The following is a 27,913-nucleotide window of genomic DNA, read 5'->3' as shown; positions in this document are numbered from 1 at the left end:
GCGCGCGCGTCCCAGTTGTCAAATAAAATACTGTTTCCTGATATTTTTTTAAGTATTTATCAGTAATAATCAAAATCTAACACGTAATTTCATAAATATCACTTTTTATAAAATCTTTCAAATATAGTAGAAAAACCACTTATATAGACATAAATACTCTCAAAATTAAAAACAAATAAGAAGGGGTGTGCCATCCACACACCATTTTTATTTCTCACACACCCTTTGTTAATTTTTGTTCGTTGATCTTCTTCAATTTATCTGATCCGATGGTAAAAAATTAAAAAAATGTGTGAACAGTACAAAAAAGTGTGTAGATATCATAACCCAATAACAAAACCCTATTAGATCAAAATTTAAAAAATAAAAAAAATGAGAGGCCACCATATTTTGTGGTGTCATAGTGTTCCTAGTCAACACCAATGAAATCAAGTTCAATCAAGCAAACATCATGGTGTGGAGGTTTTGGTCCGGTTTACAGAGCAACTTCAGTGAATGGGACCAGACTAGCTGTTAAGAAACTTCAGAAGACTTGGGTCTGGTGGAATGCAAACATTATTGCTTGCATGATGGAGTTCGCTTGTTAATGTATTCGTATATGGAGAATACAAGTCTGAATTACTGGTTACATGAGAAAGCAGGTTGTCCTTCCCAATTAATTGACCAATTCGACTGTATTTTGCAAGGAACAGGCTGTGGGTTGTCTTACATGCACCAAACATGTGAGCCGCACGTTGTGCACCAAACATGTAGGGACATCCCAGCAACACCAAGATAAAGACTAGTAGATTTTTTTTATTTTTTATTTTTTATTTTTTTTTGAACTTCAAAGAAAAATTTCAAGTACTATTCATTTTAATGAAAAATCATTTTTTAATACTAAAAAGTCAATCCTGGTACTATTCACTTTACCATTTATTTTGTTATTTTCGTTAAAACTCAAAGTTTTCAAACATTTTTCATTAGTTTTTTTTTTTTTTTTTTTTTTTTTTTGACCTTTGACACTTGTTAAGAAAATTTTTATATGATAATTGCACATATAACTATTTTGGGTTTATTTTGTGTAAATCCCTGATGCCAACTCTATTTTTTTTTTTTGGGTCAAAGTGCAACTTTTATTACAAACAAAAAGCAAACAAACATACAACAAAGGTCCAGGCTCGGCATTGCCAAATCTTTTTATTTTTTTGGTCAAAGTGCACCTTTTATTACAAACCAAAAGCAAACAAACATACAACAAAGGTCCAAAATTAACACATGGATAAGCAAAAAGTGGGCCAAAACAAAACAAAGTACAACAGGGCTAACCAACTGTTGCAGCCCAAACACAAAGATTGATTTACAAACTCTAGAAGCATCCACTCCAACCATCTCCTCCGAAGCAACCCCGATCCGTCCAAGTCCTCCTCCCTAGTCGAGAATTCCCTCTTCAGACGCAGCATCCTACCCCGATATGCTCCACGAGCACAGCCACAAAGAGCGGATAGCCAACAACAGCACAACGGATGCCAGCTATCAGGATGAAGTCCGTGGAAACCCATGAACAACGTTGCCGGCAGATAAGCAGGAGAAGGTGGTGGTGTAGGAAACACCCGAGCCAGTGAAAACGCCGGAGCTCGACACACGATCTCCAAGATATTCATGGTTAAAAACTTAAATAAAGATAAACAAAGAAGAAGGACATCAACTGGGCAAGAGGGAAAGAATATATCTGGATTGAAAGCAGGGGGAGAGAGAGCAGTATAACCAAAAAACAGAAGAGAGAAATAAAGAAGGGAGGAAACGACGACCGACCCCAACCGCAGCTAGGGTCGATGTCACCAGGTGTTCTTGATTTTTGAAGACTCATACCAGAAGGTGAGGAAGACTCTCAGTATGAGAGAAAACTCTCACTCGTACATAAGTTTCCATTTATTCATCCACATGTTTGGCATTGCCAACTCTTTTATTACATAAAACATAAATTTTTGCATGAAAGCAATCTTTCGATCTTAGCTTTCGCCCTTTCTTTGAACTGAAATCACGCAAAAGAATTTGCTCGTGATATTTGTTCATCAGATTGATTACAATTGATTTCATAAAGTCAGATGAAATTCAGATGCTAATGAGAATTCAGAATCCAAAGATGTCGAGGAGATCAATTCAAGTGTTTGGCTTTTTTGGGCAAATGGGTTTTGAATTCTGAGGGCATTTAGGTCTATTCACGTGAGTTTTCTGCTATATTTGAAAGTTTTTTTTTCTTTTTTTATAAAAAGTCACATTTATTAAGTGTTGAATTTTGGCTATTAATAGTAAATTCTTGATATTTTTTCATTTGAGTTTTTTTATTCTCTTAATGAAGTTTTCGCTTAACTACTTAATATTACAGTTTAGTGGTTTTCACTTGTAAATGAGAGGTCTTAGGTTCGATTCTCGTTAAAGGCAAATTTGAACCACATTATTGCTAGCTCATTGTGAGGCTAAGCCCACCCCTCCCATTTAGCGTATATAATATCGTTTGTTAAAAAAAAAAAAAAAATGTTTCCGTTTAATTTCTCATTTTTACAATTAAGTAGTTAGAATTCAAGTCGTTTAATAATCTTTTTTATTATTTTTTTGGGTAATATTTAACACTTGTTTTAGTTGTTTAGTACTCAATTTTAAAAGGAAAATTAACGAAAAGTTCAACAAAACTTTAGTTTTAATGAAAAATGACAAATAAATGTGTAGAAAATAGTATCAGTGAAAGGTAAAAATGTGATTTTTCATTAAAAGTTAATAGTATCAGGAGTGTTTCTTTAAAACTAGCAATTTTAAAAACTCACCAAGTAACTTTAGTCTTTTAAAAAGTTAAAAATAAAATAATTATTAACAGCTCCTAAATAAATTATTGTATGGACGTCATAAAATTTCTATTAACCATTGTTCATCGGATTTGAGTTCATTATCCTCTCTCATAAAAATGATAATATCCCTGGTAAAAATATAATATAATCAAATTAAAACGAATAGAGTTTAGACAAGTTAGAAGTAATGTAATTCTTAATTCTGTAATTTTTATTAAAATTGTCTAAATTAAAGTAATTTCCTATATTCTATGAGAAAATATACGTTTTTTTATTGTTGCAACACACATGAGTAGCTTATCTTTTAAGACGACCACAACCCTTTTTTTTTCTAGAAAAACAAAGTTCTAGTGATTTATCGGTCTAATACATGCTTGTCAAATGTTCAAAAAATGCACTACCCATCCAATAATACCCTTAAAAATGCTTTAGGATGGCTAAAAGTACTTTCTGTCAATCAAAATCGCTTGTAACTATTTTTGAAACCCTTATTTTATTAATAATATCGGATTTGTATCGCTCCGAACTTCCTTCTATAATTTAAGGAAAAAAAAAAAAAACTGAAATATGTAAAATTGTAAATGGCGCATCTGGAATTAATGGCTACAGTATCGGGCTAAAAACCAAAAATCTCAAAAAATGGGAGGCAACTACATAAATACATAAAACTATAGGGACCGCCACCGGGAAACTCCCTACCCTGAATCTCTGATACAATGTGCGCACCAGTTACCAGCAACAAAAATACTTGAGCTTCAGCACCCAATCCCCAAATCCCCTCCCCACAAACCCTAACCCTAATTTCCACCACCTCGCTCCGGTGACATGACCTAGAATCCCCTCCGTTTTCGTCGAGTTCAGCTCAGACCGTGCACCAATCAACGAGCACCGAACAAAATCCACGACGATGCCACCGCACGCCGATCTGGACCGTCAGATTGAGCACCTGATGCAGTGCAAGCCTCTGCCGGAGGCGGAGGTGAAGACGCTGTGCGAGCAGGCGAGGACGATCTTGGTCGAGGAGTGGAACGTGCAGCCGGTGAAGTGCCCGGTCACGGTTTGCGGAGACATCCATGGCCAGTTCCACGACCTCGTCGAGCTCTTTCGGATCGGCGGCAACGCCCCCGATACCAATTACCTCTTCATGGGCGACTATGTAGGTCAGTTTGGGCATTTTCACATAGCCTTGTTGTTTAATTAAGTAATTAATTAACTAATTTAGTTTATGTGTTATTGAGATTTAGAAATAGATTGAATTTTTGGATAATGTGGTTTGTTCATGTTTTTCTTTCAGTGAATTTTAGTATTTAGTTGATATGGTTAAGTTAGTTAATATGTAAATGCAGCAAGGTGCAGCAGACTGTTGCTTTTTTAAGAAAAATGAGTTTGAAGCTGGTCATTTTCGGTATTCTAAGGATTCCAGCAGGTTATGAACTGTTGCAGTGGACGATGAGTTTCGTGCGTGCTTTACCCTATAAGGATGAGTTTGTGTTATTAGATTTTACTTGGGTTACCGCACTAGGCTGAATTTGAGGCCTCCTTTACTTCCCATGTCTAACTGAGTCACGAGTTTTGTACATTTTTACAATGCAAGCCTTAAAGTTAGTTTTAATTCATAGTTTTTGTATCTTTGTTTTTCGGAATTTATAATTAGTTCCTATTCTGAGTAATGAGCATACTGTCAATTTTTGAAAGATGACGAAGATGATAATTAGGCATGTTTGCATGTAAACATGAAATTGAATGTCATTTGAGTCTCTGACTATGCAGTTGCAATCTTATATGACAAAAGATGTAATTTAATGTTCCACTATTGTAGATTGTTCAATCATTTTTTTTACCAGAGTATGCCTGTGCAACTTTTTTCAGTAATTGTCTTGTTTCCTTTTTCTTATGCAGATCGCGGATACTACTCTGTGGAGACTGTCACACTCCTAGTGGCCCTGAAAGTACGTTACAGAGATAGAATTACAATTCTAAGAGGAAATCATGAGAGTCGGCAAATAACTCAAGTGTAAGACATTATTCTTTTCAAATGTTTTCATTCCAAACTCCAAAAGTGCAACCTTACATTACAAGTATTGATAGTGAAAACAAACTAGTGGAATTTGCCACCAATTCAGAGGAGGTTTCGGTTAGTTATGTAAAGAAGCCATTTATAATTTGTAGATAACCTTTATTCGCTTCACTAAGTTGTCAAATACTCAAAGGAAGTAACTAAATTTGGTTGAAGTGATGTAAGAGTGATTCTTAAGCATCAAATCCTGATTTATATCAGTCAACTGTTGCCTTTTCAGGTATGGTTTCTATGATGAGTGCTTGAGGAAATATGGAAATGCCAACGTCTGGAAGTTTTTCACTGACCTTTTCGATTATCTGCCGCTCACAGCCTTGATTGAGAGTCAGGTTTAACTTTTGAAGATATTATGTCCTGCATCATTATCTTGTTATTTCCGTTATCTCATTTAACAAGCGTTGTTTCCTCCTCCTAGATCTTTTGCTTGCATGGTGGACTCTCTCCTTCGTTAGATACATTAGACAATATTCGTGCTCTGGACCGGATACAAGAGGTACACTGAAGTTTCGACTTTATTTTAAAATTCTATTTCATCTTCGTATTCTCTAACAATATATTTTTTCATGAGGATGTCTATTTTATGTGTGTTACACAAACTAACACAACTATATAACTGAGTTGCATGCTTACATAGTTGTCACAAATTGCTTTCCACATAGGAGGGCAAAATTGCCACATAAAAGGGCAAAGTTGCATGCTTATATATTTTTCGTGATTTTGCAAAATTGCCACATAAAAGGGCAAAATTGTATGCTTATATATTTTTTCGTGATTTTGATCTGCATGTTCCATGTTACTTTGGTTGTTGAGATCTGCTTGCCTGTTAACTTGTATATGAAATAAGACTTGAGCGGTCCTGAGTTCCAATATTTAACTCGCTTGTCTATGCAATTTAAGTTCCTTGAACACTTTTTGCCCCTCAAGTATATTAGTGTAGAGAGAAATCGCTGACTAAACTTCGCTCAAACATATTCAAGTAACACATCACTTACTCTAGGCTTGTATTAAAGCCTTCCATGTAAGACTTTTTTTCAAGATATCGATTTACGGACTGCTGCCATAGGCATCTCTTGGTACACGTATGGCATTCTTATTTCATGGTATATGTATAGAAGATTTGTGGTAATCATAATTTTCCCTTGTTTGAATGGAGCAGGTTCCTCATGAGGGTCCAATGTGTGATCTCTTGTGGTCTGACCCGGATGATCGATGTGGGTGGGGAATATCTCCTCGGGGTGCAGGGTATACATTTGGACAAGATATAGCAGCCCAGTTTAACCACACTAACGGGCTAAGTCTTATTTCTAGAGCTCACCAGCTTGTTATGGAAGGCTACAATTGGTCCCAGGTTAGTGCAAAAGAGGCAGAAGTATCGTACCAAATTTATGCTTTCAGAGTTATGTTTTGAATTTTGTTTAATTATTTTAGGAAAAGAACGTTGTGACGGTGTTTAGTGCTCCAAATTACTGCTATCGCTGTGGAAATATGGCTGCAATTCTTGAGATTGGAGAGAACATGGACCAGAATTTCCTTCAGTTCGACCCAGCACCGCGTCAGGTTGAACCTGATACAACGCGCAGAACTCCAGATTATTTTTTGTAATCCGCATAGCGTACCGCCTATTAGCAATCTTCTCGCGTCGTGTTGCTTTTTGTAGATTTGTCTTACAAAGAAGATGAGTTTTGATGTTTAGTTGAGAAAGAGACGGAAAGAAAACATATCATTCTTTTGGTTAAAGTTGTTCTGCTGCTTAATTCATGTGATTTATAGGATGATTTCAGTAAGACTCGTGTCTTGTATTAAAAGAGTTGAAACGAATGACGACGGAATTAGCGATAACATGTTCTTTATGAGCTGCTTTCAGTCTCCGGTGAACGGAACGATTGGTAATCTGTCGAATTGGGTGGTAATCCAAGTGGTTTTTTCCATTTACATGTCGGGAGACCGACATGGCCGAGACAAAAAATAATCGATTTAGGGAGGGGAAACCTCCTTCATGGGTAAAGAGAATACAAAGTACAGGAAAATCATATGCTTGGTGATCCATACATGAAGCAACGACTCTAGTGTAACAGAAGAACTCTCTAATGGACAAGAAACAATCCGTCTGCGGAGGTTCGCCCGGCCCTTCTGGTCCTCCACGGCCGGGTTTGCTCCTCGGCTGTGAGGTTTTGGCCTCACCTTTTCTACCTTGTAAAAACAATAGATTTACAGATGAATTGGGATTTCAAGCTATCTAATTAAAGAGAGAGAGAGAGAGAGAGAGAGAGAGAGAGAGAGAGAGAGAGAGATGTAATGTAAAACATGTAGAACTAGTATAAGCGATTTTACCATCGGAACTATTAGGGATGCCGGAAAAATCTACGGTAACCCGTTGCGTTCCTTGTTTTCCTCCGGTGGCATCATGACGAGATGCCGAAGCTTCTGTAAGTTTTGAGTTATCTCTGTTAAGAGTTTTGTTCCTTCACTATGTTTCTCAAGTGTCTTAGCTGCATACTCTAACAATCCTGTGTCTGATTCAAGGACCTTCACCCTTTCACTGAGATGAGACAGCATTGACAGTTGCCTTGTTAGAGCAGCTTTGTTTCCGTTTCCTGCCAAATTCGAAGCATAAATCGGGTCATTTGTTTGAAACGAAAGAGATTTAACATGCTCGTTTTCTACTTATGCGCGTGTGTTCGTGTGTGCGTGTGTCTGTGTGTGTTACCTATCTCATCCAGATGATTAGCGGATAAGTTGCTTCTCTTGTCGAGTTTCTTAATCCGACCGAGGAGGTAGGTTTTCTCCCCCTTCAAAGGCTTCAAAGATTCAGCAAGGGCTCCCTCTACATTCTCCTCCTTTGGTTGATCATTTTGTGTGTTTTCGCTGTTGGGCTCACCGGGAGAAGTTCCACTTTCATTTTTCCCCTTGCCTTCATCACCAGATTCGTAAGCGAATTCCTTCAGCAATCCGTATTTTTCTCTGTACGCCTCTACTTCAGCTTCTATAAGCCTGAGCTCCTCCTCTCTCTGGGCAAGCAGATCATACGTAGCTTCCAGCGCTTCTTGGTCATACTCCGCCTGTTCCTCCATCATTCTCTGATACTGCAAGGCCTCCATCTGAACAGCAGCTTTCTCTGCTTGAAGCCGGGTGATCATAGCCATTGCATTGTTCGCTGCCACAGCCGAAGCGCTTCTTTCTTCGTCTAGCTCCATGTACAATGCCATCAGCGACTTCCTATCTAACCGGACCTGCCTCTTCAACCGGTGCAAAATGGAATCACACTCTGCCTCATTTGGAGTGCTTTCCTCGACAGATTCCAAGGCATACTCGCCGGTTTTTTCAAGTGGCGATTTCCTCGAAATCCTCATTGCCACCCTAGGACTGCTTGTAGCTGAATCTGTAAGTGGGATTCCGAAAAACCTGTTTCCTTTACCGAAAAGAGGTGTCCTGTTTGCATCATCAGCCAAATCTTCACCTTCTGCTTTCGGATCTTCCTTGACTGCTGCACAAATTCCATCCTCCGAATCAGTTAATGGTTGCGAAAAACCGAAAAACAAAAAAAAGAAGGCTTAAACAAGTTTGGGAATGGGAAGTGAATGAAGGCATATAAATAGACAAGGATGTGAGCAAATAATGTATGACAAGTTTTTACGTTAAACTCACACTGAGAGTCACGATTCGGTGGTTGTGATCCATACTCGTCCTCTGGAAGCTCGGACTCATGACCCGACATGAGTTTGAGTTCAGTGCATCGAATGTGGGGCAAGTCCAAGCTGCGATCATCGCTTCTCAAGGGTGCTCGTGGAGAAGGCGTGGGCGCCTGCGCTAATGCGCTGCCATTTTTCCCCTTGGGATAGGAGTTGGAAGAGGAGCTCATCTTCAATGGCACACCACAACACGAACATGAAACCCGAACAATGCTGTTGCTCTTCTCAACCTGCCCCGTCGTCTCCTCCCACGTCCTTGCCGCCTGCACACTCAGCTGAATTTGGTGGTGATCATCCTCGACAAAGCACTCGAGATCCTTGTGCAAGATCCCAACTAAGGACTTGTACGTATCGCAGTCAGATTCTTTCTCGGTTGCAAACGAAAGCAGGCACGCCTCGCACATTTTTCGTATATCAGACAGCTTCTTGTGGTTGTGGCAATAAGCAAGATGCGAAACATCTTTCCTATGACCCTCACAAATGGAGTCATTGTAATAGAAACCCTGGTCCCTATGAACCAGAATGTGATCGATTCTGGTGCAGAGCCAGCACGGGATTTGCAGCTCGAAGAACTTGGCAAATTCGTTGGCAACAAACGCAAGGAACCCGTCAGCGAAGAGCAGAATGATCAGCGTCCATTCGAGCAAAGCGTAGAGCACAAAATGCGGCACCCTCCCCAGCTCTTGCTCAACATAACGAGTAAAAGATCGCTTCGTCATATTGGTTTTTTCGCTGTTCCAACACGAAAACAACCGTAAAACAAACAAATGCCGGCCTTCTCTCTATCTGAATTCGTTCGGAAACAAGAGAGAGAGCACGACAATGGAGTCAAAAGTGCTTCTTCTCAAAAGTGCTTAAGATCATGACCTTGGCGGAGCACGAAACCGTTCCGAGATCACGACCTTTCGCTGTGTGTTGGTGTGTGAAATGTCTAAAAGAAGGAGAGGGCAAGGTTTTCCGAAGCAAGGTTTTAAATTTTGGGTGGTGGAATTTTGCTGCCTATACATGGAAACATGCAGGAAAATTTGGTTTGGAGAAAAATGGCGGTTGTTAGGCTTGGCTTGTACCTGAAATAACGGTCTATCATGCACTTGCCAACCAACTGGATTAGGGTTAAACGTTGGCGTTTTGTGAGAGGAGTCTGAGCCACTGATTTGTTCTACTTATAGCTTTGTGTTCCAGAAGAAATCTTGGGGGTGATAAGGACCTAGGTTAGTTTATCTATCATAAGCCTTGGAGGCGATTTTGTACCAGAAACACTGTTACGTGGTGTTATTATTTCACGTGTTATAGTTTAAGTGTAATAATAATACCACATGACGATGGTCCGTGTACCTGAAAAAAACTAGGCCAAATTGCACAAGTTTTGTGCCATTTTTTGAAAGTAGGCCAAATTGCATTAATAGTCTCTCCGGATTCACTTTCCTCCGCTCACATGAAAAAACCACTCAAAGTTTTGTGCCATTTTTCGAAAGTAGGCCAAATTGCACTAATAGTCTCTCCGGATTCGCTTTCTTCCACGTAGTTTTTTTCTTGTTTGTAGTCTTGGTTTGTTTTAGTTTAAATCCAATCTGTCACATGTTATAATTTAAATGTAATAATAATATTACATGATAGTGTTCCGCGTACATGGAATAACCACTTTAAGTTTTGTGTCATTTATCGAAATTAGGCCAAATTGCATTAATAGTCCCCTCGATTCACTGTCCTCCACGTAATTTTTTTTCTTGCAGTTTTGTCTTGTAGTCTTGGTTTGTTCGCTTTTAGTCCAATCCGTCTACATCCATTTTTGTGCATATCTTCTTTGACAACGCTAGATTCAGGGGAGTTTTGCATGATTTGGAAGGATTGGATTGGACTAAATAAAGCTACGAGGATGGAAATGGTAAGAAAAAAAAACCAAGGTGACAAAAGTGAAATCTAGATAAAGTACCGGGACCATCGGTGCCAAAAATAACGCCCAAAGCCTTACCCCACTAAGTGTGGTCGACTATATGAATCCTAGAACGCCAATGTGCTTAGTTAAGTTTTGCGCCAAGTCTTTTTTTAGCTCCGAGAAATGAAAAAAAAAAAAAAAACGAAATTGAAAAAGATCAACATGCAATCACATTATGTAGCTTCTCCAAGCAAAGCTTCATACACCACTAACCTTGCTTATAGAAAACTCCACGACCCCATTGAATTATCTTCTGGAAAGCTTGCAAATGCCAATGGAATTATGCAAGGCAGGCAGCAATGCATTTACTTCTGTAGAAATGTAGAATGTAGATGATGATGGCACTTTAATTTACCCATTCCTGGCATTTACATTGCCTTTCTGTATCACCCATCTGTCAATCTCAGAATACTTGTTGCGTGATTCGACAATGCAAACTACTCCATGAAACATAAATTGAAAATGCAGTACTGCAACTCACAGCAACAACAATTACTTTTGATATATGCGTACGAGTTTCAACGAAAATGTAATTTTGCTAGTTGTGTAATCACCACTTGCCTGTAAATAGTATAGCAATAATCCAGTAGTTCATATATAACCATTTCACATTTCCGTTACTATCAAATCCACGCGATAACAAAATATCGTCTATTTGGAATTCCATATGCAAGCTGACCTCTTGGTTGTCAGTCTCTCGCACGGTGGGATAAAACTTAGCTTAATGACTGTAACGGATGTCGTTTGAAACCCAAGCAACTGCGAACGAGCTTAGCTTGTTGAGAGAACATTTGCAGACATGTAAGGCGATATGCAGCCCTGTACCTGAAAATTCAAAAGATTCAGTAATATATGTTAGGTGATCCGATAGGCAGGTTCTTCTTTTCATTTACTGAAGGAAGTTACAAGGGAATTAAAGCACTTCCAAACGAGCCTTAATGTGGCGAATCAATTTCTTCCATTAGATTTCCAATAAAATAGTAGTCTGCCAACGACAAGATTCTGATATTTTGTTCAGTGTATGTGAGTGATTATGTGTATACTACTGTAGACATGCCCATAACATTCTCCTAGCTGTTGTATAAACTTCCCTAACATGGTGCTACTAGAGTATTAGAGAAAATTTCAATCACAATCGAAGATCTTCAGTTTCTGAAAACGAAACCACACACATGCACATGCGCTACACCTAGCAACCCCTGTAATGGTGGTTAACTGACTGATTGACTATCCATGCAACAAGAACGTTTCTTCGCGAACTGTTAATCCTTCTCTAAGATTATATTGTATTTGGAAAGGGGCAAAGAATCCAAACTTGAATGCATGTGAGAGACTATGAAGAAGCAAACAATTGGTCTGAAACATGTATTACATGGAAGGGGTTCAGTTACCTGCAACAACACAGTAGGAATTTGGATATAACCTTGCAGGAAAAGATTGACCTTCTCCAGAGTGCCTCTTGGAACAGGTGTTATCACATATAGCAAGCCTTTGAATGTGTCAATGCCTCTCACAATTCCTATTTAAAAAAAAAAAAAAGGCATCAATTGAAATGCATAAGAACCTTAGTTCAAATTGATTGCTTCAACCTATCTATATGTTTCCGCATTGCACCAACAATGAAAATCTGGATTTCCCTAATAACATAAGCATAAAAAACTAAAGAACCTAGTTTCCTGCCACCCTGAACCAAGTCTTCTTAATTTTTCTGAAAACTCACTCCCACATGTATTGGAGCCAGAAAACATAAAATTATGAGCAAAGCTATACATAATAGATAAAATATAATAGACAAAATGTTGAGAAACAGAGTAACCTACCAAGACCCACACACCAAGGTAAATCTTTTGATCCTTCAGAGCTAACTGCCAAGCCAACAATGGTTGCGTTCAAACTGTAGAAGCTCTCAGCACTTGGGACCTGGTATAAAAGAACTAAACTGTTACAAGCCTTAATTGAAATTATAACAGCAATTAATAGTAATAAAGTCCCTTGGTCGTTGACACAAAATCAAAAGCTATGAGGTACAAAAGTAATCACCGCTAAGCTCTCCCCTAACATTTTCTAAAGACCCTCACAGCAAACAGGAATAGAAGGCAAAATTCACTCGTACATGTAAAGGACACAGATTTTAAAATTTCCAAAACTTGCAGTGAGTCGATCAACAGTCAGGAACTAAGAACCGACCTGACAATGGAGATGTCTAATCTTGATGCTAGATATTGGAACTTCATAAGGAGGTTGAGAGGCCAGAGCATTAGCAAGTTCTTTGATTGTAGTAATGTTTAGGCTACTTGAAAAGCACTGCCTGAAATAAGCCAGTATTCGTACATCACGCAACAGGCGTGCATCCTTTTGTACTAGAACCCTGCAACACAACAAAGACAATATGTCACGGGGAAATCCAGTACATCCATATAACTCCCTGTCTTCTTCCACCAGCATATGCTGCTTATGAAGCAAAATAATTTATGTAAATTCCCGACACTTGATAACTTGATTCAATAATCTTTTATAAAAGATGAATTCTTCTAAGCTTAACTAAAAGTGATCACCTCCTACAAATATTTTATGGAACTTACTAAAGAGATTTGGCACTTGGTCTGAAACTAATGTGACCACTGCAATTTAGTATTTAATCAAGTAAAAGAAGAATTATACATCACATAAATGATCTCGAATTAAAAAATAATAATAATGAAATTAAATGTACTGGAAGGGCGGAAAAGCAATTAAAAAAACTGTACAAATAACCTGCATCCAAAATGAAAGTCTCCAGATATTCTTGAATACGCTAAGACTTACGATCTATTGAAAGAGTCCTGACGAGCTGAATTGATCTCTATCAGATTTAGCATAGCATCATGATCCTCATCTAACCAGAATGCCCCACCTGGTAGATTCTTACTCTTGGCCGATATGTTTATTTTAACAACATGGGTAGGGGCAATATATTTCAACATATCCACCAATAAATCATAACCAACACCTAGTACACAAGAGGAATGAAGAAATCATATATAATATTCAAAATTTCATATCCAAACAGCGATAACCATCAAAAGAAGATTCATAAAATAGCCACTTGGCCTTTGCCTCAAACGGTACATGGATAAGATGAAACCTGCGGAAATTTAGTTCATAAAATATCCACAGAAAAAAGCCAGAGGGGGGCAATTGACCAAGTGAAAGACAAACAAACAAGCAAACAAAACTACAGATAGGGAGAACTTGTTCAATCACAATTAAAAGAAAGGAGCAATTGACCAATTAAAAGAGCATACCTTTCACCCAGCCAGGTGTATTCACAACAAGAGGCAATCCAGTCTTGGTAGGTCTATCACTCTGGTCAGATAAGCAGTATTCCTTCTTATAGTAATCATATAAAGAAAATATAGAATTCAAGTATGTTGTAGGATTCGTCTTCGAAGAAACATCACCAAAGAAAAGACATCTGAGGAAAAGAGACAAATTATAAGTCATCAGATTCCAAGATTCCTTTTATTCATTACATCAGACCTAGTATCACAAAATCCGTGCATAGCAGGAGGGAGAGGGAGAGGGAGAGGGAGCGGAGGACTGAACTCAGGTTAACTAGTCCTAGTTACATGGAATGTTGATAATAGATTCATAGTGGTTGCAACTACTTCCCATTTCAAATTCCGCGAACAGAAAATTTCCAGCTTTGTAATTATAATTTTAACTTCAAGTCTTGTTTATACTGTGTGATCTAAAACTGATGCATACAGCTTTAATTATAGAGCAACTAATGTCTTCACTGAACCCTTACTAAGTCCCGAACTTTCATACCAATTGTATTGTTCCTAAATTCCTCAATTGAGAACAACACTCCATTCCAAATGCTATATAAGGAATCAACGTCTACTACAACATTGATGAGCTAAATTGAAATCTTTATGGTAAAGAATATGATAAACCCTTTCCCCAGCTTGAAACTAGCAAAAAAAAAAAAGTAACCTTGCTCCGAAGGAAAGTCAAATAACAATATTCTGCCCTACATATTTGTCATCTACTACATAATATTGAGTGTATTCCGGTAAGCACTATAACTACTACTGCTAACAAGTTCAAAACCATAACGAGGCAGAAAACTGTTCATACCTCTCCGGTGTCTTCAGATGCGGGATTGTCAAATCTATTTTTAACCAAAAAAGAAAAGAAAACTCAATTAGCAATCAAACCAAACAAAATCGCTATTCTAACATGAATACATGATCAACAATCCTTATAAATTCTAAAGCAAATTATTCACAGTAAGTGCAGAAAATAAACAATTGCCTGGAGTGACTTCATCTATTACAGTGAGAGATACAAAACCAGGAGGACTGAACTCCGGTTGACCGACATCTGTATCCAAGTAACCAACTTTTTTATACCTGAAAACAAAATTACAGAAAAACATTGGTAAAAAACAAACCTACATACCCAAAAAAGTAGTAAAAATTTAAATTCAAAACAAACCGAGTTAAAAGATGAAAAATTTATACAGATTTCACTTCCAAAACAGAGAGAATTCAGGTAAATAAGGTGACCCAATTCAGCTAACATGAAAACAAACACAAAGAAATCAACTTTTACTCAAAAAACTAATCATCAGAGCCGTGAATTTGATCAACGGTTACAAAGTGGGGAAAGGGAGCTGAGAAGCTCACTGACCTCCGGAGAAAAATGTTGAGGAGGTGGCGGGAAAAGGTGGACTTTCCGCAGTTTTTAGCGCCACATACTAAGGCAATGGGTGGCGGCCAAGTGACTGAATCGTATGCTATACAGTCTGCTGCCTCGGACCATTCCGGCGGTATGTAGATGTTCGGCGACGGAGTTTCGCGTTCTGACGGCGAAGCCATCCCTCTCCCTCTCCCTCTCCCTCTCCCTCTCTCTCTCTTGGCTTCTTTCTCTCTCTACTGTGTGTTGCTCCGGAGCAGAACTAGCGCGGCTTGGAGGCAAAATTGCAATGGCACATGCAGGTTTCATGATTTTCCAACGGAAAAGGCGTTTTACTTGGTTTGACCCACGACGGTTCCGGTTCGGATTCGTATTCGGGTTGGTCAGTGATGGGCCGAACCGCCGAAGCCCAAAGAGACCGTAACATAGCAGCCCTGACGCGAGTCATACGTTAGGACAGCAGCCCTGGCGCGAGTCACACGTTGGGACCCAAATTCGATCACCCAGTCACGTGACATTTTTTAGTGCGACAGACACATGAGATGGTATATCACTTGTTACTATTTAAATATTGAGAAACTTGAGTTAAAAGTTGATAATTTAAAAAATAAGATTTTCCACAACTTACATATACCATCGGCATACTATCATAATAAAAACTTTCTCGCCAGTCACATCCGAATCACGTGCCACGTGTCCCATTCGACCAGACATCTCTTTCATTTCAAACAAACTAATATATTTACACACTTGGCCCAAGAAAACACATATTTACACACACGGCCCCTCCACCCGATTACTCGGATTGACCAAGAGTCAAACATCGGCACGCAGATCCGACGGCCAAGACAGCCCCAAAAACCATCGATTTCTCACTGGGGTGGGGCGCCAAAAACCCGTTTTATTTTATCAAAAAAAAAAAACCACAAAAAAAAAGGATAGAGAAAAAGAACAAATCGACCAAGTGCGAAGAGAGAGCTCGGAGAGCTGCTGCGACGACGAACCATGGAGCTCCAGAACACAGTGAAAGAAGCCCTCAATGCACTCTACCACCACCCCGACGACGGCGTCCGCCTGCAGGCCGATCACTGGCTGCAGGACTTCTTGCGGACGCTGGACGCCTGGCAGGTGCTTTTCCGTTCACTTTTCTCTTTTCGTAGATTTGAATTTTCCTGTCGGTTTTTTGAAGTTTTTGATCGGTGGCTGTAGCTTGTGAGAGTTTGGTGTTCGATTTTCTCTGTAATTTCAGTGATTAGTTTGGTGTTTTTGTCAATCGTGATGAAATTGGATTTTGAGTCGTTTGGAATCCCTAGTTCCTTCCATTTGAATTAGATGAATTCAGTTTTAGGGTTTTTGGTCAATAATCTGAATTGAGTGGTATGCTTTGGGTCAGAAGCATTACTTATTTTCTTATGTATTTCATTTTTAATATGCCAGAGGGAAGCAATTTGTAGGTCTTGGTCAGTTTGTGAGAAAATTTCGAACCGAAAGGTTTTACCTTGCGAAAATTGATTGATTTTTGCTTGTGGCATCTCTCTTATCTGGAATAGGATGCTCATCTATGATCCAGACAACAACGTAAAATGATAAATACTCAAATACTGAGCTTAATAAACAAGGATGATATGATTATACATGTATTTTTGCAGTGTGAACTAGTTATGTTATTGTAGTGTAAACTACAAAATGAATCTGAACTTTTTGAAAAAAAAAAAGAATCTATTTGAGATCATAAAATTTAACACAAAAACGATTTCCCCGTGTTGCAATGTGTTGAAAAGTGTCCAAGACAGTAGGACATCACATTCCTAAACCATGCCTGTTCTTAGTACTCGCGTAAAAGTTAAAACACACACACACGCATACAAGATAGGGCATCTGGCGTTTTTTAATTATCTAGTAGCTAGTAAGCTTTAAATCTATACCCTTAACCTTTTTTTTTAATCAATGATAAATATTTCTTTCAAGATTTTCACTTTTTGTATATGAGGGTAAAAGTCAACCAGCAGTTTTAGTCTTTTTTGTATGGTTTCCATATAAATTTTCTTGCCAAAGTACTTTTTTATGAGTGATTAGTGTTCTAATTCTATTCTTATACCTGTTAGATTGTACGGAATTTTGCTCTCTAAGTTTAATAATTACCTTAGGCCAAAACAAATGCTGAACTTATTCTTCTTATTTTTCGTTTTTGTATATGGGTCTTGTAAGTTGGATTTTGTCACTGTTGAGTTTTCTGAACATTAATTTGCTTCTTTTTCTTAGGTTGCTGATAACTTGCTTCATGATGCAACTAGCAATCTGGAAACATTAATATTTTGTTCTCAGACCCTTAGAAGCAAGGTAATTCTCTTCTCCTTAGAGCTGGCTGCCTGTAATCATGCAGTTAGTTAATTTATTACGTCCTATTTCTATGGAAGCTTAAAAGATCTAATGTTCAAATATTTAAGCCTTATTTATGTTGTACTGGTTGCGTGTGTAGATTCTTAGTTCATTTTGTATCTTGTCTAGGTACAACGAGATATTGAAGAACTACCTTCTGAAGCTTTTCGCCCGTTACGTGATTCGTTAAATGTGAGTGAGTATCCACTATCCATTGACAATTTGAGTGAGAATTGAGTAAGCTTTACACCTTAGTGTCTTCTGACAGTGTCATGGACCTGTTTTGTTTATATGAAGAATGATTTGATTGTTTCTATACAATATTGAACGTTATTTGTTCTTGCATATTTTGAATGCAGAACTTATTGAGAAAATTCCACAAAGGCCCCCCTAAAGTCAGAACTCAGGTAGTGTCCCAGAAGTCTCTTTGACACTCGTTCATCAGATTTTTGGATCCCCGGAGGATATTAAGCTCAACTATCTGTCTTTGTAGATTAGCATTGCTGTGGCTGCTTTGGCTGTACATGTTCGCGCTGAAGATTGGGGGGATGGTGGGATTGTGAAGTGGCTTCGTGATGAGATGAATTTGCATCCAGAGTACATACCAGGACTTTTGGAGTTACTAACAGTTTTGCCTGAGGTAAATAACTATTAGATATGATGCTTGCTGAATTGATATTTGCACTGTAGTGTGCAACTGTGTGTGACAAAGCTGATTTAAATACTCTCCATGTAATATGGTGAATGTGTTTTGTACACTTTAGAAATGATGCATGTCCTTTCTAAAGCATACCTTTCCCTTCCTAATGATTCCTAAGTTGTTCAGCATCATGTTCTTCAGTCTTTTCATTACTTTTTCCTTGAGGGAATTCATGTAGTGGTCTCATATATTAGCCGAAACAATGTACGTTTTCTTAGAACTTTAGTCGATTGACAGATGGCTACATTTTCACCATGTTCGTTTCCTTCTGGGATTTAAATTCAGGAAGTATTCAACTACAAAATTGCAGCTCGCCCGGAAAGACGCCGCCAATTTGAAAAGGAGCTTACTTCACAAATTGAGGTTGCTCTTGACATCTTGACTGCCTGTTTGAATATTACTGAACTTAAGGAGCAGGTAATTATTGTTTAATAATTGTATAAGTTACTCTATGCTGATGTTTGAGACTTGCCAGTTTTTTTCTGACGGCTGCTAGAGTGCCATTTTTAATCGTTTTAGCTGGTTGGTTTTTCAGGTTCTTGAAGCGTTTGCTTCTTGGCTTCGACTGAAACATGGGTATGAACTCTCTCTCTCTCTCTCTCTGAGTGAGTCGTTTCTCGAGGATGTATAGTCTATTGGAAATATTAATTAGGGCCTCGCAATGCCGCCCAAGTGACAAACAATCTGCAATATGCAGTTTTACTCTGAACTTTTGTATGTGGACTTGAGTCTGTGGTTTAGGATTCACCAGTAGTCAATGTGGATCATATATTACATCCTTCTAGCTTATATGAGAGTGCATAATACTTTGATCGTACAACTTAAGGCATTAAACTTGAGACAAAGTCCTTCAAGTTCATCTATGTGTTTGCATTTATTTTCCCTATGGTATCAAACATTGCAAGTTTTGATTTACTCAATGCTTGTTATAGATGAAGGCTGTTCTTTCTTTAATATACATAGTTGCATGCCTACACAAGTCGCCATCAGTGTAATTGTTCTTATAATTTGGTATTGTTTGTGGGTGTTGATATGGTAGTCCTGAATTACATCTTGTGCAGTTGTCTGACTTTCCTCTTATAGGGAGACTAAATAAATGATAGCAATTCATGGTACTTAAATGAACTTATGTGGGTTTCAGGATCCCTGGATCTGTGCTTGCATCCCATCCATTGGTGCTCACAGCTCTCTCAAGCTTGAATTCTGAGCTACTTTCAGAGGCCGCAGTAAATGGTAAAAACAACTTTACGAACCTGGTGGTTCTTAGGGAACTGTATGATAAATCTGTGTTTTCAGTTGGTTTTACTATGGCGATTTTATGGCAGTGATAAAAGCACCCAATAAATCCAATTTGTTTCAATTTTGAAAATTCTTTCAAAGGCTTGCTATATGTGAAAATTCTTTAAGAGTTTTTTTGTTCTTTGTTTGAGTATGATGTAATTCTATAATTTGTTGAGGTGTAGATTTCCTGGTAGAACATCCAACGGACTTTTTTGGATCAATTTGGCTTTTTAGGATTTCAGTTTCAACATTTGGAGGTTCTATATCGAAAGATATTTAAAAGGGTATTTGAATGTTTTTTGTTGCTTAGATAGTACAATAAATCTTTTGAAGTACGTATTATCTAGATAGTTGTCATGGAATTAGAGGTAACATACATTAATTTTTCTTACATCAAACCCGTGGAAAATATGGGACTGAAAGTAACTCTTGTAAATATATAACGTTTCCTTGAATAGAATATGTTTTTAGTTATATTTCTTTTGAAGTTGTCTATAAAATCATTATGTTCTGACATTTGGTTCAATGTTATTGGCAAATTATTTCATGTCAATGTTTGAGCATTTCTCTCAGCATGGATGGTGTAGTTTCTATTGAAATCTGTTAACTCAGCTCTCTGTTTGTGTCATTTCATATTGTTTCTCTGTGAAGAACATATTGTTATTTATGCATTTACTGTGTGTTTACTGCATCAATTTATGCCTTACCCTCGGGTGGATTTTCTTACTTTGTTTCCCCTCATCGTTTTCTTTTTCGTTGCAGTTATATCTGAATTGATCCACTATACAGCAGCTGGAAGCTCAGGTGGTGTCTCTGTGCAGATGCCCTTAATTCAAGTTCTTGTCCCTCAAGTAATGAATCTGAAGGGACAGCTAAGAGATTCTTCAAAGGTATTCTATGTGTAGCGTTGTACAAGTTTCGTTTTTATTTATTTTTTTTTTATTCTGAGGGTTGAGGGGGTGTATAATTTCATAAAGTTAAGTTATACTGGATTGTTTACTTAAAGAGTCTAAACACATAGTCTCCTGTTTAAACATTATTCACTTGTATTTTTCAAGGATTTATTTATTCATTGATGTCAAAGTATAAGGAGTTATTTTTTATTTATCACAGTAGATATGAAGGTGAGCTTCATATAAACTTCAAACCTTCTTTTTTCATCAATTGCCAATCACAGTAGATTCTAATTTGGGTTAAAAAGTGATTTTTACCTACAAGAAAAGCATCAACTAACAACTCTTTAATCATTAAGTTTAAGTGGGAAATAATTTCATTGATGGTTATTTTACCCTATCTCTATACTTGTTTTCAGGATGAGGAAGATGTGAAGGCCATTGCTCGCTTATTTTCTGACATGGGTGATTCATATGTTGAACTTATTGCAACTGGTATACATATTTAGAAGCTATCAAAAACTTCTCTGAGGATTTATTGGATGCTTTTTGTCTCTTATGAGTTCCGAATTTTTTGAATTGTCTCTGATCTGTTTCTTTTTTGGTTGATATCATCCTTTCTTCAGGCTCAGATGAATCAATGTTGATTGTACATGCGTTATTGGAAGTTGCATCACACCCAGAGTACTATATTGCTTCCATGACATTCAACTTTTGGCACAGTCTTCAGGTGAACTTGACCAGAAGGTTAGTCATCCTAGAATTACAGTCTACTTGATTTTGTCTAAAACAAGACATTCAGTATAAGAACTCTAATCTTCCAGGGAATCGTATATTTCATTTGTGAATGAATCTTCCATTGAAGCTGAGAGAAATAGAAGGCTGCAAGTTTTTCGTCCAGCTTATGAGTCACTTGTATCCTTAGTAAGTTCTTTTTCTTAGAAGCTTTAAAATTGTAATTATTGGCATCATTCCAAACACCAATTGATTGTATCTGATGTGTGTTGTATTCTTAATGTAATGATATCACTATTTGTCACCCTACATTTTTGGATTGATCTCATGATAATTAAGTGCTTTTACCAAGTTAATAGTTTAGCTTCTTATCCTGGGATTCATGATTCTAAAGACAATCACATATGTTCTTTAGTGTTGTTGATATTTGTATCTGTGTTCTGCTTAGTGGATTTCGAAAGAAATGATTATCTGCTACAGGGATCCACCATGGTTACTGTTTGTCACATAAATTAAATGGGTGTGAAACGATTGGAGAATTAATTTCCTCATATCATAAAAAGTACATTATTATGGGAAAATGGTCAATTATCCTACAACTGAACTTCAACATGATGGAAGCAATGAAATACCACATACATGCATTTTGACATTCTTTTATTGTACTAAACTTTGAGAGGCTGATACTTTTGACAGGTTAGCTTTCGGATTCAATATCCTCAAGATTATCAAGACCTTTCAAATGAGGATCTTAAGGAGTTTAAGCATACTAGATATGGTAATTCCTAGCTGTTTGGTTGGGTGTCCATCATTGTCTTATAGTTTCATTCATAAATTTTGTCTATGTTGTATGCTATTGTTTTCATTGTTGAAGCGTTTAGAAAGCATAGGACGAAACTTCTAGCTGATCAATTTGCATTCATTGTTAATGCCTCCTGATGTAATTTGTCCCAGATTTGCAGGTTATAGGTGCAAGTTATACTATTTGCAAGGCCTATAAGTTAAGCTATTGGTGTCAATCTATCAACCTGCTCTCTCTATTGGTTCATCAGTTAAATTTCATCCATGTGTAAATGTCTTGTACTGTAAGGTTATATTCATATTAGTCCTTTTCCAAACCACTGGGGTTGGAGATCACAGTGCCACTAGAAAGTTGGTCTTTTGTTTTGTTTAGTTTTATTATATGTGATTGGTCAGTTTATTTGCCTCTTCCTTAGTCATACTCTTCTTTGTGAGACACCGAATGTAGCATTGCTTCATGTCTAACTGATTCTATATTGTTTCCAGCTGTTGCGGATGTCTTAATTGACGCAGCATCAGTTTTAGGGGGGGATGCCACACTTAGAATTCTTTACATGAAGCTTGATGAGGTATGTATTGATTTTTCTCACTGTAACTCCAGTGGGATGAAATTTTGGTCCAAAACTCTGAAAGTTAGAGCATAAAATATAGTTATTTGGCCATATTTTTATTTTCAAGTTCATTAAATATTCTTTTGATATTTTAATTAAATGTGAGTCCATTGAAATCTTATTAACCTGTAAAGAACTTGTATGTTTGGAAATATTTAATGCATTGAAGGATTGCTTAATCTTCTCTTTCACGGAGTGGTCCTTTGCTGCTTTAGCAGTTTTAGTTTCTTTTTGTGTAAGATTCACTATGTCATTTTTCCACTACGGTTTGAACAGAATATTTTCATTTTGTTAAGGCTGCAGCGTGCTGTCACAGTGAACAAAGTGAATGGCGCCCAGCGGAAGCTGCTTTGTTCGGCATCCGGGCAATATCAAGTTATGTTTCAGCAGTTGAAGCTGAAGTAATGCCCAAGGTACGATGTTGTGCCCAATAGTCCTATAGAAATTGAAACTGAAGTCATGCCTAAGTTATGATCTCACAAAACTCACTTCTTTTTTGGTTTCTTTGATTCGCACAGGTTATGGATAGGCTACTTACATTGCCTCAACATCCTCAACTACTTCAGACAGGTAATGTATTTATATTAGTTGTAGTTCCTCTGTTGTGAATGGTATTGTTTAATAGAAGTTATATTTCACCAGTCTGTCTAATATGGTGTACTAAATTCATTTTACCTGCATGTGGAGAGTGTTGCAGTTTGCTTAACTATTGGAGCGTATTCAAAGTGGCTTGATTCTGCATCAGGCGGACTGTCCATACTGCCTTCAGTTCTAGATATCCTCATGAGTGGCATGGGTATATCTGAAGATTCTGCAGCAGCTGCAGCTGTGGCATTTAGACAGATTTGTGACGGTACTAATCTCATAAGTTTAAGAAAAAAATTTATGTAGTGTTTTTTTTTTTTTTTTTTTTGTTTTTCTCTTTGATTTCTAACCTAGTTAGCCTCATAGTTAATAACTCTGAATGCTTTTATTTTTGGATGCAGATTGCCGATTAAAGCTCCGTGGATGTTTGGATGGACTCTTCCATATATACCGTAGGGCAGTGAGTGGTGAAGGCAGTTTCAAGGTCGCTGCTGATGATTCACTACATCTAGTTGAAGCCTTAAGGTAACTATTTTCTGCATGTTCTACTGTTGCATGAACTACGTAATTTTGCATGATACAGCTGATCCAAGTGTCTATTGAACTGTTGCATGCAGCAAGGTCATTACTGAACTTCCTCCAGACCATGCTAAGAGGGCATTGGAGGCCTTGTGCTTGCCCGTTGTTACTCCTCTACAGGTATGTTTCATTTTAGAAGAAAATCTACGTATGGATCCTTTTGTTGGTGATATGCTGATTACTGCTGTCAACAACCAGGAAATTGTCAGCCAAGGCCCAGACACGCTAAATAGCAAGTCTGCTCGTGATTTAACAGTTCACATCGATCGATTTGGATACATCTTTAGGTATGTGAATCATGCAGAAGCTGTGGCAGATGCAATTCAAAGACTTTGGCCAATTTTTAAAGCCATATTTGATCTGTAAGTGTTTCTACATACCTAGCTGTGTAACATATTTCAGTATGGATATCTTAATCTCCTTTCTTTATTCTAATGCATGATTTGAATGTTTATGGTGAAGTCGTGCTTGGGACATGCGGACAATGGAGTCTCTTTGCCGAGCTTGCAAATACGCTGTGAGTTCATTGATCCCGCTTCTAAATGTTAAGCTCAAATGTTTAAAGCTATCATGTGATCCAACTATGGGTTCCTGTCTTTTTGCCTGCCGCCTCTCATTGCCTTACGTGATATGATTAATAATATATCTAGATGGTCTTCCTTTCTTCTATCGTTACCGGCTTTGTGTGAGCCATACGAATTTGATTCTCTGGTAATTTTATATTGAAATCTTTCTTGCCTTACTCATTTTCCTTCTTTAGGTAAGGACTTCTGGAAGGTGCATGGGAATTACAATTGGAGCAATGCTAGAAGAGATTCAAGGTTTATATCAACAGCATCACCAACCGTGCTTCCTCTATTTATCTAGTGAAGTTATAAAGGCAAACTATCCTAAAACCCAAAAACCTGAATTTTATTTTTCTCTTCTTTTTTATTGTTTTCTGTAAATTTAAAATGGTGCATTTGTTGTTTCTTATGCTGCAGATATTCGGTTCTGACCCATCTTGTGCAAATTATTTGAAAAGTTTGATTGAAGCACTTTTTATGCACACAACACGTCTTCTCACGAGCATTCAGGTAAGTTTTCATTGGGCTGGAGCCTGAAATTGTTTTTTCTTTCAAATATTATCTTTTTTCTTATTAACTTACACAAGTATTGCAGGAATTTACTGCCAGACCTGATATAGCAGATGATTGTTTTCTGTTGGCATCAAGATGCATTCGCTATTGTCCTCAATTATTTATTCCGTCAGCTGTATTTCCATCATTAGTAGATTGCTCGTTGATTGGGATTACAGTGCATCACAGGTACTCTCTCTCTCTCTCTCTCTCTCTCTCTCTCCATGTAAATAAAAGTTTGAAAGTTTGAAAATTCAAACAATTTCCAGGAGATTGCAAAACTGTATGCGTAGTAATTTCAACGCGACCTCAACTTCTCAAGTAAAATTATTTTTCACCATGTTCTGTTAAATATCTGGTTGCAGTTGAGTCTGAGATCTTTGTTGAAGAAATTATTTTTTGTTTCACAACTCCCTCCTCTCTCCCTCTCCCTCTCCCTCTCTCCTCTCGTTATTTATTTGAAAGTTTGGCTCTGTTGAAGCTTCTTACTTAGCCTTGGCGGATTTCTGAATCTGCGTGTATCAAGTGGTCTTTGGTATATGGTGCTATTGTGTCATTAAAATGTCATAGACATTTTCTTTCCGTGTTTGATATCAGTTATCTTCTTGGTTTGACCTTTTATGAGTGTGGCTATTTACCTTTTCGTTCTCTTCTTTGCAGAGAGGCATCAAATTCAATATTAACGTTCTTATCTGATATATTTGATCTTGGAAACTCTGCCGGGGGAGAACAATACTTACCAATCAGGAATTGTGTCATTCTTCCTCGAGGGTCCAGCATAACAAGAATTTTAATTGCTTCACTAACAGGAGCACTTCCAAGTTCCCGACTAGAATCGGTAAGTTTTTGCATGTATCCTCAGCATCGACTCTTACATTCACACTGTTAACTGCATGAGTATTTGGCAGTACGCGTGCTCAATATTTGTCTGGAATTTCGCTGTGCTCTCCCATCCTGCAGGTAACCTACACGCTACTATCTTTATCTCGAGCTTATGGGCCTCAGTCGGTGGAGTGGGCCAAGGAGAGTATTTCTTTAGTTCCTTTGACGGCTGTGACAGAAGTTGAGCGTTCGAGATTCTTGAAAGCATTGTCAGATGCTGCGTCCGGGGCTAACGTTAATGCCCTGTCTGTTCCAATTGAGGACCTATCGGATGTTTGCCGCCGTAATCGAACAGTTATGGAGATCGTTCAACAATCTTTGAGGCCACTTGAGTTGAACATAGCACCGGGATCATGAACGAGAGATAGCGACCATTTTGCTTACGCCTCGCCCTGTCAGCGGTAAAATGAGTTGTCGACTGTGCATTTTCCTCATTGTTTCAGTGTTTTACTTTGGTTCTCCAATTTTTAAGGAGAATCAATGCCCTTCGCATCGATGGGAGAGAAGGGACGGTTTCTGTATTTGAGTGGTTGGTTTCCTTGGCATTGTCATTTTTTGGGGTAGGATGACATGGTGGTATAGAGTTGTAGATTACTGAAGGAAAGAAAAATGTAGGCATTCTTTAGGAGTATTCCGTCCTTTCATGTCATCCGATATCGGAAGCTGTGGTGGTGGTGGTGGTGGTGGTTGTACAAATTATATTGAAAGCTTCAATATATTGTAATCCAAACAGTGGCATTGTTCGGGTTTCAGGTTTTTTTTCAATTGGTTTGCGATGCTAGAAAAAAAGAACAAATTATATTGAAAGCTTTGTTGGTTTGATTCATGTGTTGTAATCTAGACAGTTGAATAGTTCACGTTCACACGTCTTTGTTAATTTTTTGTCATTGATATTCTTTAATTCATTTGATTTGACGTTAAAAATTAAAATAGGTGTGTGAGATGTAAAAATGGATGTGCGAATACTAGTGCCATTTTGTGTTCTTATCTCTCATGTTGAATGTAGCAGTGCTTTCCCGGGCAGAGTCGAGATTTTTAAAGTTGGAATGGAAATGTAGATCCTATCTAAATTTGAAAATCCCAACATTTAAAAAAAAAAAAAATTGTTAAAAATTGAATGCATCATGAGATACTCATTAGTGAATACTTGAGTATTATTCTTTGTACTTGAAATTCGAGAACTCATGAATTGGTACGAGAATGGATGAATAAATAATCCCTCTTTGATATCCGATATAATCAATTTCTTGATTTTATTAAACATTTTTATTCTTTAATTTTTTTTTAACAATTATGAGATTAAGAGCAACTTAGCAATGAATTCCTTACAAATCTATAACTTACAAGAGCATTTTCAAATGAGATGTCAAAACTGCCACATAAACATACAACAATAAAAATGGCAGCAAAACCCTATCCAACCGAGCCTTTTGGTTTCTTACGTAGAGCTGAGTCAATTGAAGGTAAAATCTTTTGCTGTCATTTTTAACAACAACTGTCAAATTGGTTTAATAATTTTTTAATAGATGTGATGTTATATTCATAATAAATGTTGTTGTGTATTCCAAGTATTTGATTGATTTTCTCAATAATTAAACTGACAAAGAGATGAAAAAAAATTATAGAATGACGTTTTGTTAAACATATTGGGTGAAGCAAAAATTGTATAAAATATTAAATTACCACATAAACCATCAAATATCATTTTAAAGTTTTACATATGAGATTTCTTTCGGAGATAGTCCTAAGTAAACATCTATTTCCAAACTCAATTATAAATAATTTAATTTTAAGGAATGACTTATAAGAAACAGGTTCACCGTCATAACACATGACGATAACAGATTCACCACCACAACACGAGACGGTGAATCTATTCTACGTAAGTGACTTCTGTTTTTGGATTAAGGTCCGACCCGAACCGAATTCATTCTTTTACCTGTCTAATCAAATTTGTGTCGTCTGCAACTCAACGTTTCGATGCGTTTCGAAGTGAGACATCGATGTCGTCGAGGGTAAACGACGTGTCGGTAATAAATACCAAATGCCGCGCCGCCAAAAACGAGTCAACGTCTTCTTCCTTTCAATGAGCTGACATCCTTACACACTCAGCTCATCTCTCTCTCTCTCTCTCTCTCT

At 37.5% G+C, this 27,913-nt stretch overlaps 4 protein-coding genes across 6 annotated transcripts; 2 read left to right on the top strand and 2 right to left on the bottom strand.

The window, feature by feature from the left end:
* Nucleotides 1–3,547: 3,547 nt before the first annotated feature.
* Nucleotides 3,548–6,504, top strand: LOC103958795 (serine/threonine-protein phosphatase PP2A catalytic subunit). Its single transcript, XM_009371116.3, has 6 exons — nt 3,548–3,985; nt 4,725–4,839; nt 5,123–5,231; nt 5,318–5,395; nt 6,059–6,250; nt 6,331–6,504. Exons 1-6 carry the CDS (start codon nt 3,733–3,735, stop codon nt 6,502–6,504), a joined length of 921 nt encoding a protein of 306 aa, XP_009369391.1. The 5' UTR covers nt 3,548–3,732.
* Nucleotides 6,495–9,674, bottom strand: LOC103938448 (probable myosin-binding protein 5). The gene is made up of 4 exons (XM_018645262.2): nt 8,548–9,674; nt 7,610–8,386; nt 7,234–7,496; nt 6,495–7,092 (listed from the first exon to the last, which is right to left on the bottom strand). The coding sequence occupies exons 1-3, from the start codon at nt 9,308–9,310 to the stop codon at nt 7,264–7,266; spliced, it is 1,773 nt and encodes a 590-aa protein (XP_018500778.2). The 5' UTR covers nt 9,311–9,674; the 3' UTR covers nt 6,495–7,092; nt 7,234–7,263.
* A 1,324-nt stretch (nt 9,675–10,998) lies between these two features.
* Nucleotides 10,999–15,498, bottom strand: LOC103958797 (polynucleotide 5'-hydroxyl-kinase NOL9). The gene is made up of 9 exons (XM_009371119.3): nt 15,205–15,498; nt 14,827–14,924; nt 14,650–14,683; nt 13,812–13,981; nt 13,333–13,516; nt 12,715–12,895; nt 12,348–12,447; nt 11,919–12,046; nt 10,999–11,352 (listed from the first exon to the last, which is right to left on the bottom strand). Exons 1-9 carry the CDS (start codon nt 15,390–15,392, stop codon nt 11,299–11,301), a joined length of 1,137 nt encoding a protein of 378 aa, XP_009369394.2. The 5' UTR covers nt 15,393–15,498; the 3' UTR covers nt 10,999–11,298.
* Nucleotides 15,499–16,123: 625 nt separating this feature from the next.
* Nucleotides 16,124–26,651, top strand: LOC103958798 (transportin MOS14). 3 transcript variants are annotated; one of them, XM_009371121.3, is made up of 26 exons: nt 16,125–16,338; nt 17,473–17,550; nt 17,719–17,781; nt 17,949–17,996; nt 18,083–18,229; nt 18,575–18,706; nt 18,825–18,865; nt 19,431–19,522; nt 20,333–20,460; nt 20,883–20,958; nt 21,090–21,210; nt 21,288–21,387; nt 21,895–21,976; nt 22,486–22,568; nt 22,907–23,023; nt 23,129–23,180; nt 23,308–23,463; nt 23,597–23,720; nt 23,813–23,894; nt 23,973–24,136; nt 24,237–24,291; nt 24,535–24,654; nt 24,758–24,850; nt 24,936–25,081; nt 25,553–25,730; nt 25,853–26,651. In XM_009371121.3, exons 1-26 carry the CDS (start codon nt 16,216–16,218, stop codon nt 26,129–26,131), a joined length of 2,880 nt encoding a protein of 959 aa, XP_009369396.2. In that variant the 5' UTR covers nt 16,125–16,215; the 3' UTR covers nt 26,132–26,651. The 3 variants fall into 3 exon arrangements, with proteins under 3 accessions (XP_009369395.2, XP_009369396.2, XP_048445457.1); XM_009371120.3 differs by having other exon boundaries at nt 16,124–16,338; nt 23,813–24,136; XM_048589500.1 differs by lacking the exon at nt 16,125–16,338 and having other exon boundaries at nt 17,490–17,550; nt 17,719–17,785.
* Nucleotides 26,652–27,913: the final 1,262 nt, after the last annotated feature.

Source organism: the organism of the source record quoted next, unplaced genomic scaffold, assembly GCF_019419815.1.
Source record: "Pyrus x bretschneideri cultivar Hongxiangsu unplaced genomic scaffold, Pyrus_bretschneideri_v1 Contig3, whole genome shotgun sequence".
Lineage (NCBI taxonomy): Eukaryota > Viridiplantae > Streptophyta > Magnoliopsida > Rosales > Rosaceae > Pyrus > Pyrus x bretschneideri.
This window is presented reverse-complemented; position numbering and strand designations above follow the sequence as displayed.

Coding starts and splice junctions, on each gene's coding strand:
- LOC103958798 (XM_009371120.3), top strand. CDS start 16,216: ATGGAGCTCCAGAACACAGTGAAAGAAGCCCTCAATGCACTCTACCAC. Junction 23,024..23,128: donor AAGCTGAAGTAATGCCCAAG/GTACGATGTTGT, acceptor TGATTCGCACAG/GTTATGGATAGGCTACTTAC. Junction 24,655..24,757: donor TATCTAGTGAAGTTATAAAG/GCAAACTATCCT, acceptor CTTATGCTGCAG/ATATTCGGTTCTGACCCATC.
- LOC103958795 (XM_009371116.3), top strand. CDS start 3,733: ATGCCACCGCACGCCGATCTGGACCGTCAGATTGAGCACCTGATGCAG. Junction 3,986..4,724: donor CTTCATGGGCGACTATGTAG/GTCAGTTTGGGC, acceptor TTTCTTATGCAG/ATCGCGGATACTACTCTGTG. Junction 5,396..6,058: donor CTCTGGACCGGATACAAGAG/GTACACTGAAGT, acceptor TGAATGGAGCAG/GTTCCTCATGAGGGTCCAAT.
- LOC103938448 (XM_018645262.2), bottom strand. CDS start 9,310: ATGACGAAGCGATCTTTTACTCGTTATGTTGAGCAAGAGCTGGGGAGG. Junction 8,387..8,547: donor ACCGAATCGTGACTCTCAGT/GTGAGTTTAACG, acceptor GAATTTGTGCAG/CAGTCAAGGAAGATCCGAAA. Junction 7,497..7,609: donor TAATCATCTGGATGAGATAG/GTAACACACACA, acceptor CGAATTTGGCAG/GAAACGGAAACAAAGCTGCT.
- LOC103958797 (XM_009371119.3), bottom strand. CDS start 15,392: ATGGCTTCGCCGTCAGAACGCGAAACTCCGTCGCCGAACATCTACATA. Junction 14,925..15,204: donor CTCAACATTTTTCTCCGGAG/GTCAGTGAGCTT, acceptor TTTTGTTTTCAG/GTATAAAAAAGTTGGTTACT. Junction 12,896..13,332: donor CAGGACTCTTTCAATAGATC/GTAAGTCTTAGC, acceptor GTTGTGTTGCAG/GGTTCTAGTACAAAAGGATG.